The following is a 12771-nucleotide window of genomic DNA, read 5'->3' as shown; positions in this document are numbered from 1 at the left end:
AAAATAGCGACTAAGCCTGTTTGGACGCGTTTTGATCGGTATATTGAGATAAGCGATCAACATTGGTCGCTATATGTGATCGCTTTTTACCGAATTTCTAGTAGTGACATCACTTACTCCGCCAGTGAACTTCAAAAGAATCCCATATTACCCCATGCGTTCAAATTTAAAACTTAGCCTTTTTCCATATCTTTTATAACTGCAGTAGATTGTGGAAAGAAATGCAAAACAAAATATTTCTCAAAGAAAAACATTACTCTTCCTCTCGTTTATGTTCATTTGCATAACTTAATTCCTTTCTCTTGTTTTTTTTGTAGCTTTTCCGACATAGATGGGCTAAATGCAAGCTATGCTCTTAAAATGGTAATGGTAAAGTACACGTGGCAGTAATCAGAGACTCAATTGAAAATTACTAGAGCAATCTCTACTAGAGCTGATCCTGACCCATCTCGTATTTTAAATCTTTGATAAAGTTTAAAAATTAATGCCAAATCACACGTATAGATTTGCAACCAATGCGGTAACTTCTTATTTTTTCAACTCTTCGTTTCTCTTCTCCTAACCAAATGGTCAAATTTCTGCAGATTTCTGTCATCATTATGAAGCAAACAAGCTATAATTAGAAAGAGAAATCCTCCCCAATGTTTTCTTGTGAGTATAAAAATTTTTAAATGGCTATGCGGAGCACCCCAAAATATAATAAGCCTGATGAAATTTCCCAAAAAAAGAAATGAAAAAGCAACTAGCTAAACTAGATTAATCAAGGATAATTTACATATTTGCTTGCTTAAATTAAATCACAAAAAAGCAGTGAAGTACTTTTTCTATCACTTTTTTTTTTAATTTATTTATTTTGCTCCCATAAAAAATCAACCTTATACCCCCAATCATGCATCAAACAAAAATAAAGTCCAATCCCTTTATGATGATCATGAGTTGAACAAATTAAAATGCCTTAGCGTTACACTTCAAATGTTCAATGAGACTTGAGAAAAGTCATCAGATAATCCTCTTGAGGATCGCATATCAGCTTCACTTGCATAAGAAGAGTAAAAATCATCATCTCCTTCTCTCTCTTTTACTTCCTCAATTCTCTCCATTGCTTCTTTCATATCAAACCTCTTATCCATATCAAGCTCACAACAACTCAATCCTATGTTCAATAACTTCATCATTTCCCCCTCCGAATTCCTTGTTCCTCTCATGTCCTTTTCGAATACATCTACGTTCGATGAATCCTCGTTAACAACTGAACGTACCCACGTGGCCAAATCCGTGTCGCTCCCCTTGCCTTGTTGCAAGAAATTAGACGGGAATTTCCCCGTTAAGATCTCGAGTATTAAAACTCCGAATGTCCATACGTCAGTTTTTCGTGTGATTCGGCCACTGTGCTTGAATTCGGGTGATTTGTATGCGATCATGTGTTCTTGAGCATGCTCTAGGTTTACAACTGGTAGTAAGGCATAGTCTGTGAGCAGTGGCTCGTAGGATTCGTTTAGAAGAACGTTGGAGGATTTGAGATGACCGTGGGGTGCTGTCAAGCTTGGAAGCTCGTTGTAGAGGTATAATAGTCCTTTGGCTACTCCCTTCACTATTTTTAACCTAGCTGGCCAATCCAGGCCTGGTTGCCCACGCGATTTATTTCCTGAAAAATATTCAGGAAATCAACTATCACGTACATATATGTTGAAGATATAATTAAATAAATAAATATTTTTTCCCCTTAAAGTTTAAGTTTTAAGATGAAATGGTCACACGATTCAACAAAATATCAGAGCGCCAAAAATCCTGATTCAAGCCTCACCTTAATTCCCTCGTAATCAAAGAAAGAATTTTCACGTTCAAGGCCAATGAAAAAGAATCAGAATCATATATGAGGGATAATTCGTAATTATAATTACGTAAATAAAAGTGTGATTTGTCTAAAAGATTCATTTTTTGGATGAGATGATCATATAATTCAACATATTACAAGGGCCAATTTGGTATATGCTTGAATCAGTTAAAAAAAGTGACTGGAATATTCCTCTATAGATTCATGTCCTGACCTACCTTAGCTACATAGGCGAATCTAGAATTTTTAATACATGGGTGCACTATTAAAAAAGGAGGAAAAATTATATTTTGTGGGAATTGATCCGTATTTCTCTTAGTAAATAACTCAACGTTCAACCAGGTGCACCATTTAGCCTTCTTAGGGAGTGATAAGTGCAAACAGTTAATATTATACGAACTTTAAAAAATATGTACATAAAATATCTAACTTTGCAAAGAGAACATGAGTTCACCTGCCCTATAATATTCCTTATAAATGTGCCCCTGCAATGCTAGAGGTAAATTTATGGAGACCAACTAATGAAGGCTCATATATCAATACTCCAGAGGTTCAGGTGAGGATTTCTTAAATCATTTGTCATATCGCAAGTACGTATCATAACATTGATCTTTAGAAAGTGCAAAAACAATAGTATAAGCATACGTACCGTGAAGATGAACTGCAAGGCTGACATTGTTGACATATTCGGAAACCAAAAGCTTTTCCTCCTTCCTATAATAGAAAGCGACAACAGGAAGCAAGTTCTTATGGCTCAATCTGCCCAGCCTTCTCATATGCTCATGGAAATCTTCCTTGCCTACATTATTCATTTGCCTAAACCTTTTGACAACCATAACAGGTCCAGTGCTAAGTGCAGCTTTATAAGTTGATCCAAATATTCCACTTCCCAATATTTCAGCTGATGCCTTCAACAAATCTGGCAAGTCAAATTTCTCCGTATCGTCTTTCAAAAATTGAATTTTCTGAGCTTGTTCAGGTCTCTTTCCGCCCTCCGGAGAACGGTCAGGACCCGGTACTTGGCCCTGTTCCATCTTATCTAGATCTGCCGAGGGCGCCTTTTGGTGAGTGGCGCCCCCGGGTGAATTATTAGCTGCGACTGATCTTGCTTCCGTTTCAGGCGTCTGCTTGCGTTGGCGAAGGATGACGATAACAACAATAATTGCAGCTATAGCTGCTGCCACTGCGATAACCACCAATATAATTGTCCAAAGAGCAATCTTTGGTTCACTCGTGCATTTTGATAATGGCCCATCACAAAGATCATTACCTATTTTATTAAAGGAATAAAAAGGAGAATCAAATATAATTTCACGCATATATCTTTAACCAAGATATTATAATTTGATTAGAACATCATTTGGATGAAAATGAGGATATTTTCTAATTTAGCTCATCAGAGGAAATTTGTTGGTACAAGATCATGAGATGTAAAACAAGCATTAGTTAACATTTTAAGAGTGGTAAAGGAAGAATTCATAAATGCCTATAGTCGGTGCCGAAGACAAGATTTTCACAATGGGAATTCAAAAAAAAAAAAAAAAAGTAAATACGCAAATAAACCAGAATACAACATCTAATATAGTACATAAATGTTTTTCGGCCTTATATTCACATTGTAATTTTTTGGCAAAAGAGGTTCGAATATGAACCACTTCTGGCCTCCTAGCTCCGCACATGCGACTATAGCATAAGGACTTACAATTGCCAAATATAGTTCCATAATCTAAATGGCATTTACTTCTCATTCTCATTGGAGCATGCAATGACAATTATGGCAGTTTAATTAAGAAATCAGAGGAAGGAACAAGATAGTCACGGTATTGGGACTTAGGAAAAAATCAGACACCTTGACTTTGCATCAAAAAAAATAATTTAAGCTTAAGATTCATTTTAAAGTAAGACTACATGTTAATTAGCCACAGTCAGCTAGATGATTTAAGTTTATTTAACGGACACATTCACACATTTTGTGAGTTTGGTAAATATCAGGTATATGTAAGTTTTCGCAACGTACAAAAAAACAAAAAAATTACCTTCAAATGATGAAGCTTTGAGACTAGAAAGGCCACGAGGAACTGGACCCACAAAAGAATTGTTAGAGAAATTCATATCCATAATCCTCTCTTGATTAAAATCAGGTAATTGACCTTCAAATTTGTTATTTTCTAGCCTCAATTCCGTAAGCTTAGGCAATTGACCAAAAATGGAGGGTACTTTTCCTGTGAATTGATTATTAGCAATATGAAGCTTCTTTAACCAATGCATCCCTTCAAAAACACTATTGTCAATTTGGCCAGAGAATTTGTTGTTTGAAAAATAAGCAGTTTTCAATCCCGCAAGTTTACTCATAATTGGCAAAGGTCCTTCAAAATTATTGTTAATGAGACTAATGGTTCTGAAATTGGCCAATTCCTTAAGAGCTTCCACATCGATTGTACCACTTAATCCCTTATTCTCCAACCTCAAACCGAAAACGAAACCATTTTCACAAATAACATTTTCCCAATTGTTGTTATCGGTCTTTTTATCGCAAGGTGGTACGTTGGGATTCCAATTGGAAAATGCGTCATTTTCCGACAAGGACTTACTGAACCTTAAGAGAATCTCCGCCTCGGAACTTCCCGAGGAGGCAGAGACGACAGCCGCGGCGAGCAACAGGATGAGGAGGAGAAGGCGGTGCTGATAATTATGATGGCGGTTGTGGTTGCTGTAACGGTAAGCCGCCGACATTGCATAGACTACGAGTAGGGGTGCGCACACTTATCGGTGCGCGCCCTTACAAAGGGCTGCTACAAATGAGAAATAATAATATGGCTTACGCTGTAAGCTGGGCATGCAAAAAAGGTTTCAACATTATCTCAAGGGAATGGAATTAATTGTATGGGAATGCATGGGAAGCTCAAAGGGGAGAGAGAGAAAGAGAGAGAGTTTGAGAGGTGATAAGAGTGAGGTTGGAGAAATGGACAAATGGGAAGTTGGGAGCTCAAGTTGACAATGTCTTCTATGGTCTTGGCATTGTTTCAGAAAACTACGCTCTGCCTTTGAACTCTAATATAATTTCAAACACTCCATTGCCTCCAAATTCTACCTAGAGATCGAGCCCAAGCCATGCTAACAAATATGTGCCACTAGCTCGAGTTAATATTAAATGAGCACAAAAAATTATTATGCTTTTATTTCTTTTCCTATCTTACAGCTTCTCGAATATATATATATATATATATATATATATATATATATATATATATATATATATATATATATATATTGTGTTTAGGGGCGTATGTAGCATTATGGTGATGTGTTTAATTGAATCCATAACTTTCGATGTGGAGCATAAATTTATGTATAAATATCTAGTAAAATTGCAAGAAATAGTAGATATATATGAACTTATAGCTTTAAAAATATAATGCGTTCAATGCTAATAAATTTAAAGGTTGAACCCATTGAGCTTAAATGTTGGATCCACCTCTGATTGTGTCTAGAGACAATAGAAGCAACAACATCATCCCAGTATAATCCCACAAGTGGGGTCTGGGAAGGGTAATATGTACGCAGACCTTACCCCTACCTCGAGGGGCAGAGAGGCTGTTTCCAAGAGACCCTTGGCTTAAGAGAGCAACGAAATCATGATATAGAAGCAAATCATGATATTGTTTACTCGTAAAACATTACAATTAATTTTGTAGTGTTGCTTATAGACACGTGAATTAATTTGATCCAAGAATATAGGAAAAAAAAAAGAATAGGACTAATATTATCAAAATAACTGAAGAAAAATACAAGCCTGCTTATAGACTTAGCTTCTTCAGAAGCGATGGTAAGAACAATATCAAGTGCAAAAAAAAAAGTAGATTGATAGAATAAGAATGGATTTAGCTTGTGTGTACATAATATTTCGTGTCCAACTATGGATACAAATCCTCCTATTTATAGCTTTATTCAGGGAGACACGATCATCAAATCAAGCTCTCATTTAATGAGAATAAAACTCTCTTGATGGCTGCATAACGGTTGATCATTAACACAAAGATTTTTTTAAACGACTACTCATTAAATATTATCTTTTCCAACCGAAGTCTTCCTTTCAAATCTTCGCTCTCAGTTCGAATGCCTTTAGAGTTTATTCAACACCGGTCATATATTTGTATCTGGTACAACCTATTTGTTGGCTCATATCATACATGTCTTCAGTTCTACGTGTCAACTCGTCAAACATCCACCTGACATTAGTCACCCCGACTTTTTGGTGACAATGCTTTGGTGTTACCGAAAAGTAGATAAAACCTCTTTCCTTAGCGGGTAAGCTTCTGAATGGTTTCTGACACTTTAAAGGACGCACGTCTCCTTGCATTTAATGAACCGAATACGTGTTATTCCTTGATTCGGCAAATATTTTTGTCAGTTTTCAAGGTAATATGAATTTTGCCGCCTATAAACTTTTTCACTACCCATCACTTTTCCCTTTCACTTTTACAAATCATTCTTCTTCAAAATTTCTCAGAATTCAACTACAAAACCCCACTTTCTCAGTAAAATCATCTTACCTGGATTTTCAACAACCATGTGATGGGTTTTCAATGTCTTTGCCTTATGTTTTGATGATCTAACAAACTTGTTGTCAGAACCAGATAGGAACCTAACACACTTGGTACACATTGCTAATGAATGGATTCCAGCAAGGACTCTAGCTAATGTGAACTGCTGCATGTGTAGAAAATAGAGAAACAAGACAAGGACCTGATCCCTTCTGTTTCCCTGACAGCAGTACGAAAGTTAACTATGCACAGCTGAAAAGTGACTGCCACAGAAACAGTGCACACATTGCAGCAGTTTTGTAGTCAATTGTCCTTTGACCAGCCAAGTGCTTACATTATTCAAGTGATGTCATCAAAGGTGTATTAACAAGAGCATTATAACAAAACATCACTTGAACACTTGAGAATTCACATCAAGCATTCAAGCCTTCTGCAAACAGTTGAACTTAATTCTTAAGAGCCTGAAGAACAAAGTAAAACGCTACTACAGACTAGTTCCTAAATCTAGTATTTTGTTGTCCTTAGTTGAGTTGTAACTTTGTTATTGTTCTTATTGTAATTCCTAAATTGCTTAGCTAGAAGCGTTACTTAGGAACCCTTTTGTAAAACCATAAACCCTTTGAGTTTGTATCGTGATTAGAGTTAGTCATGAGTTGAAGTTTTTGTAATAGGTGTATTGCAGAATGGCTTGTAATAGGTGTATTACGAGTAGTGAGGGATTAAGAGTTTAATTACTAGAATGCATAGGTTGTAATCTAAAAGTTGTTCATAGTGAAGTTGAAATCCTACCAGTGTAGGTCGTTGTTTTTATCCCTTTGAGCAGGGATTTTTCCACGTAAAACTCCATGTCTTATTTACTTACTGTTTTATTAGTATTCTTAGTAGGAACTCATAGAGGACCTGATACTCTATAGTTTGGTGGACTCATATAAACTATCAATTGGTATCAGAGCGGGTTCCTCTTATCAGGCTAACACCTAGGAAGGATCCTTATGGATGCTCCACCAAATTTTGACGAAGGTCAATCTACATATAGATCACCCAGGTTCAATGGGCATTACTATGGGTGGTGGAAGACAAGAATTCATGATTTCATAATGGCAGAAGACTCAGAGTTATGGGACGTCATTTGTGATGGTCTACATGTCCCTATGAAAAAGCTTAGAGAATCTGGACCAATGGTGCCAAAAACTAGAAAAGAATATAGCAATATTGACAGAAAAGTTATTGAGAAGAACTTTCGTGCCAAGAAGATCTTGGTATGTGGTATAGGAATTGATGAGTACAATAGAATCTTAGCCTGTCAATCTGCCAAGGAAATATGAGAAGCATTGCAAATGGCACATGAAAGAACTACTCAGGTTAAATAATCCAAGATTGGCATGCTCACCACCGAGTATGAGTTTTTCAGAATGAAAGATGATGAGTCTATACAAGATATGCACACTAGATTCACATCTATCATAAATGAGCTTCATTCACTTGGAGAAATTATTCCTAGAAATAAGCTTGTAAGGAAGTTTCTCAGTGTTCTACCTAGCTCTTGGGAGGTAAGGTGAATGCCATCACTGAAGCTAAAGATTTACAAACTCTAACCATGGATGAGCTGATTGGAAATCTGAAGACATATGAGATGAAAATAAAGAAAGACGGTGAAAGAAGAGAGCCAAAGAAAGAGAAGAACCTGGTGCTCAAGGCTGAAAACAATGACTCAAGTGAAGAAGATAGTGATATGGCTTATCTCACTAAAAGATTTCAAAAGATGGTTTGAAGAAATGGTGGTGTAACTAAAAGAGGCAACTCCAGCAAACCAAAGAACTATGATCTCTACCACAAGTGTGGAAAGCCAGGACACTTCATCAAAGACTGTCCTCTCTTGAAGCAAGAACACTCAACTACAATCCTGAGAAATTAGCCAAGAGTAATCTGGTTCCTAACAAGCAATTCAAAAGAAAGAGATCTGTTGATAATGTGGTGAAACAGGCTCTTGCAGCATGGGGAGACTCCTCTAGTGAGTCTGAAGATGAAAATGATGTAGGTGACAACTCCATGATGACAGTTGAAAGTGAGGAAAATGAATATGATTCAATATTTGCTTTGATGGCCCAACCAGATAATGATGAAGACGATGACAACAGTGAGGTAGATTTCAGGGATGTTCAAAGAAATCTGAAATTCTACTCTCCTAAGAAACTCATGTCTTTAATTAATGTATTGATTTATGCCTATCATAGTCTAGTGGAGGATAAGGATGCCTTGACCTTAGAACTAGGAGGATCTGAACAAACTAGAGATAATCTGGTGGTATGTGTAGTTGATCTGAAGGAAACCATTTGTGAGTTGGAGAAAGAAAAATAGTTTTAAGTGAAAAAATTGCTAACATAGAACATGAAAGAGATGACTTAGTGGTTGTAGCGGTTGACTATAAGGAAACCATTGAGAACTTCAGTAAAGAAAAAGAGGCCTTAGTGAAGAGAGTGACTGAGATTAAGGAAGAAAGAGATGATCTCTTAGTAGTGATTGCAGACCTAAGGGAAACAATAGAGGGACTAGGAACTGAGTCTAAACCTGGAAATTCTGCAAAAGGAAAAGATATATCTAGTGAGGCACACATTAGGCTTAAAAACGAGTTGAAGGCTGTGAGAACTAGCCTATGTGTTGAAACTAAGAAAAACAAGCATCTCCAAACTGAACTGGAAAGAGTAAAAAATGATCTTGAAAAGTCCCTAAAGTGGACCTGGTCCTCAGAAGCTATCACTACCATGTATGCTAATAATAGTGGAAACAGGCAGGGAATAGGGTTCCAAAGGGAGAAAACCCCTTACAACTCCCATAGCAAGTATGTTACTGTACCAGATAACTGGCTGTGTACCTACTGTGGGAACAATGGGCATTTCAAGGAAAATTGCCAATCCAGGGTCCAGTCTATTCAGAAAAATAAAGTGTTTGCTGAAAATGTAACTTCTAAAAAGGGATCAGGTGCCACTCACAAAAAATGCATATTACCTGCATGGACTAAAAGAGCTCTTATTCATCCTCTTGCCTACTATAAGGGACCCAAACTTGTTTGGATTCCTAAAACTAACTCTTGATTTCCTTGTGCAGGGAACAATAAAAGGAAATAGTCAACAATGGTTCATGGATAGTGGATGTTCAAAGCACATGACTGGGAACACCATGAACTTCCTTTCACTAAAAGCCCTGCAAGAAGGGAGTGTATCCTTCGACAATGGGAAAAAGGGGTACATTCTTGGAGTTGAAAAAGTCGGGAAATCACTCACTCACTCTATTGAGAGTGTGTAATATGTCAATGGTCTTAAGTACATTCTCTTGAGTGTCTCTCAGATCTGTAATAAAGGAAACAAGGTGGAGTTCTTGTCCAAGATTTGTACAGTTACTAATGTGGTAGCTAGTGAAGTGGTACTTGTTGCCAAGAGATACAAGAACATCTATGTTGCTGATTTCGAGTATATACAAAGTGGTGATCTGAGTTGTCTGAAAGCTGTTGATGATGATGCTGAACTCTGGCACAGAAGATTAGGGCACACAAGCTTCTCTCTTTTGAACAAACTAATTCAGAAGGACCTGGTCCGTTGTCTGCCCATGTCAAAGTTTAAAGTGCGGAAAGTGTGTGATGCTTGTGCTAGATGAAAGTATGTGAAGTACTCTTTTAAGCCTAAAAAGGATGTCAGCACCTCAAAGCCACTCGATCTTCTTCATATGGATTTGTGCGGCCTCATGAGAGTGCAAAACATGTGAGGAAAAAGATACATCTTTGTGATAGTGGATGACTACTCCTGATTCACATGGACTCTATTTCTCAGAACAAAAGATGAAACCTTTGAGGTATTTGTGGCCTTTGTGAAGAAAATCCAGGTGAAGATGGAGTCTAGAGTAGCATGTATCAGATCAGATCATGGAACAGAATTCGACAATGTCAAATTTGATGAGTTCTGTAATGAAAATGGCATTACCCACAACTTCTAAACTCCAAGAACTCCCCAAAAAATGGAGTTGTAGAAAGGAAGAATAGAACTCTTGAAGAAATGGCAAGAACAATGATGATCGATAATGGGATTGCAAAGAACTTCTGAGTTGAAGCTGTCAACATTGCCTGCTACTTGGTGAACAGGTGCATGATCAGATCTCTTCTGAACAAAACTACCTATGAGTTGTTAAATGGAAGAAAACCTAAACTGACTCACCTAAGAACATCTGGGTGCAAATGCTATGTTCTCAACAATGGAAAGGATCAACTTGGTACGTTTGATGCCAAGAGTGATGAAGGAATTTTTCTGGGTACTCTTCTCAAAGCAGAGCTTACAAGATATACAACAAGCGGACTCAATGTGTTGAAGAAATTGTTCATGTAATCTTTGACGAGTCCTATCCCTCTTATGAGAAAAGTACCAAAGATGATCAAGATGGAGAGCCCTTACTGGTTCTATGTGAAGTCATTGACATGACAAATGGAAAGGTAAATATGATGAGCCAAGCAAAGGAGCCAAATGAAGACAATGCTGCCTCTTTCTCAAGGGAACCAGGTACCTCAATTACAACCACCAAAGTTGAAGAAAGAGTGGTTGATGCAGTGCAGGGTACTCTACAAGTACTTGAGAGAAGAATACGAGGGAACCAATCAGATATACCCAGCTTGTCTCTAAATAAACCTCAAATGCCCGACTGGAAACACAAAATCTCCCATCCTCTTAACAACATAATTACCCCTCTAGATTCTGGAGTGCAAACCAGATCAAAAGCCAAAAATTCACTTACCTTCTCATCCTTTCTTTCTCAAATAGAATCCAAAAATATCGAGGAAACCTTAAAAGATGCAGATTGTATCATAGCCATGCAAGATAAGCTGCATCAGTTTAAAAGGAACAATGTATGACACCTGGTACCTAGACCCTCAGATCGAACCATTATAGGAACCTGGTAGGTATTCGGGAATAAGCTTGATGAACAGGGAAACACTACAACGAACAAGGCTAGGCTAGTGGTTCAAGGTTACAATCAGGATGAAGGGATTGATTATGATAAAACGGTTGCTCCGGTTGCTCGCATAGAAGCTATTAGAATCGTAATCGCTTTTGTATCTCATATGGAATTCACTTTGTTCCAAAATGGATGTCAAAAGCGCATTTCTGAATGGATTTCTTAAGGAAGAAGTCTATGTAAAGCAACCTCCAGGATTTGAATGTCATGAACACCCTGAATATGTGTTTAAACTGGACAAAGCATTGTATGGGTTGAAGCAGGTTCCACGAGCTTGGTATGAAAGGTTGTCAAAGTTCCTCTTAGAAAATGGTTTTACAAGAGGGAAAATTGACAACACCTTGTTCCTAAAGAAACGGGGAAGGAACCTGCTCATTGTTCAGGTTTATGTTGATGATATCATTTTTGGGGCAACAACTGATTCTCTGTGTGAAGAATTTGCAAAACTCATGGGAAGTGAGTTTGAAATGAGCATGATGGGGGAGCTGAATTTCTTCTTGGGTCTTCAAGTGAAGCAGTCCACACAGGGTACATTCATTTGTCAGCATAAATACATCAATGAGCTGTTGAAGAGATTTGATATGGAAGTATCAAAAGTGATAGACACTCCCATTGCTACGGCTAATCGACTGGACATGGATGAAACTGGATCTCCTGTAAATCAAACAATGTATAGAGGCATTATTGGGTCTCTTCTCTATCTCACTGCCAACAGACCCGATATTGTCTTCAGAGTGGGGCTATGTGGAAGGTTTCAATCAAATCCCAATGAATCTCATTTGAAGGCTGCCAAAAGAATTTGAGATACCTTAAGGGAACACAGGACCTGGTCCTGTATTACCCCTCAGATGATAGTTTTAACCTTATTGGGTATGCTGATACTGACTATACAAGTTATCTTGTGTACAGGAAAAACACTTCTAAAATGGCTCACTTTATAGGATCATGTCTCATCTCTTGGGGCACAAGGAAGCAAAACTCAGTGGCTCTTTCAATAGCTGAAGCAGAATATGTAGCTGCAACCTCCTGCTGTGCTTAACTCCTATGGATTAAGCAACAATTGAAAGATTTTGGGGTATTTACTGATTGTGTGCCTTTTCTAAGTGATAACACCAAAGCACTCAACATGACTAAGAATCCAGTTCAACACAAATGAACCAAGCACATTGATGTGAGACATTATTTTCTGAGAGATAATATGGAGAAAGGGCTGATCTGTATGGAGTTCTGCAATATAGAAGGACAAATTGTAGATATCTTTACCAAAGCATTGAGTAGGGAATATTTTGAAAGAAACAGGGTGAAGCTGGGGCTATTGAGGCCTAATTGAGAACCTGATTCCCCATCAGTTGGCTATGAAAATCACCTTTAGGTAAAATTAGCTAAAGTATTTTC

At 37.5% G+C, this 12771-nt stretch overlaps 3 protein-coding genes across 3 annotated transcripts; 2 read left to right on the top strand and 1 right to left on the bottom strand.

Annotated features, from left to right (window-relative positions):
• Nucleotides 1-727: 727 nt before the first annotated feature.
• LOC104212163 (pollen receptor-like kinase 2) lies at nt 728-4785 on the bottom strand. Its single transcript, XM_009761369.2, has 3 exons — nt 3871-4785; nt 2484-3104; nt 728-1645 (listed from the first exon to the last, which is right to left on the bottom strand). The coding sequence occupies exons 1-3, from the start codon at nt 4565-4567 to the stop codon at nt 969-971; spliced, it is 1995 nt and encodes a 664-aa protein (XP_009759671.1). The 5' UTR covers nt 4568-4785; the 3' UTR covers nt 728-968.
• A 2690-nt stretch (nt 4786-7475) lies between these two features.
• On the top strand, nt 7476-10029 carry LOC138868569 (structural maintenance of chromosomes protein 3-like). Its single transcript, XM_070146126.1, has 6 exons — nt 7476-7637; nt 7919-8143; nt 8362-8713; nt 8794-9335; nt 9484-9642; nt 9724-10029. Exons 1-6 carry the CDS (start codon nt 7476-7478, stop codon nt 10027-10029), a joined length of 1746 nt encoding a protein of 581 aa, XP_070002227.1.
• A 136-nt stretch (nt 10030-10165) lies between these two features.
• Nucleotides 10166-11542, top strand: LOC138868568 (uncharacterized). The gene is made up of 4 exons (XM_070146125.1): nt 10166-10224; nt 10511-10638; nt 10737-11266; nt 11348-11542. Exons 1-4 carry the CDS (start codon nt 10166-10168, stop codon nt 11540-11542), a joined length of 912 nt encoding a protein of 303 aa, XP_070002226.1.
• The last annotated feature ends 1229 nt before the right edge of the window (nt 11543-12771 follow it).

This window comes from Nicotiana sylvestris, chromosome 5 (genome assembly GCF_000393655.2).
Source record: "Nicotiana sylvestris chromosome 5, ASM39365v2, whole genome shotgun sequence".
Taxonomy (NCBI): Eukaryota; Viridiplantae; Streptophyta; class Magnoliopsida; order Solanales; family Solanaceae; genus Nicotiana; species Nicotiana sylvestris.
The sequence above is the reverse complement of the archived record's forward strand: the minus strand, read 5'-3'. Positions and strand labels throughout refer to the sequence as shown.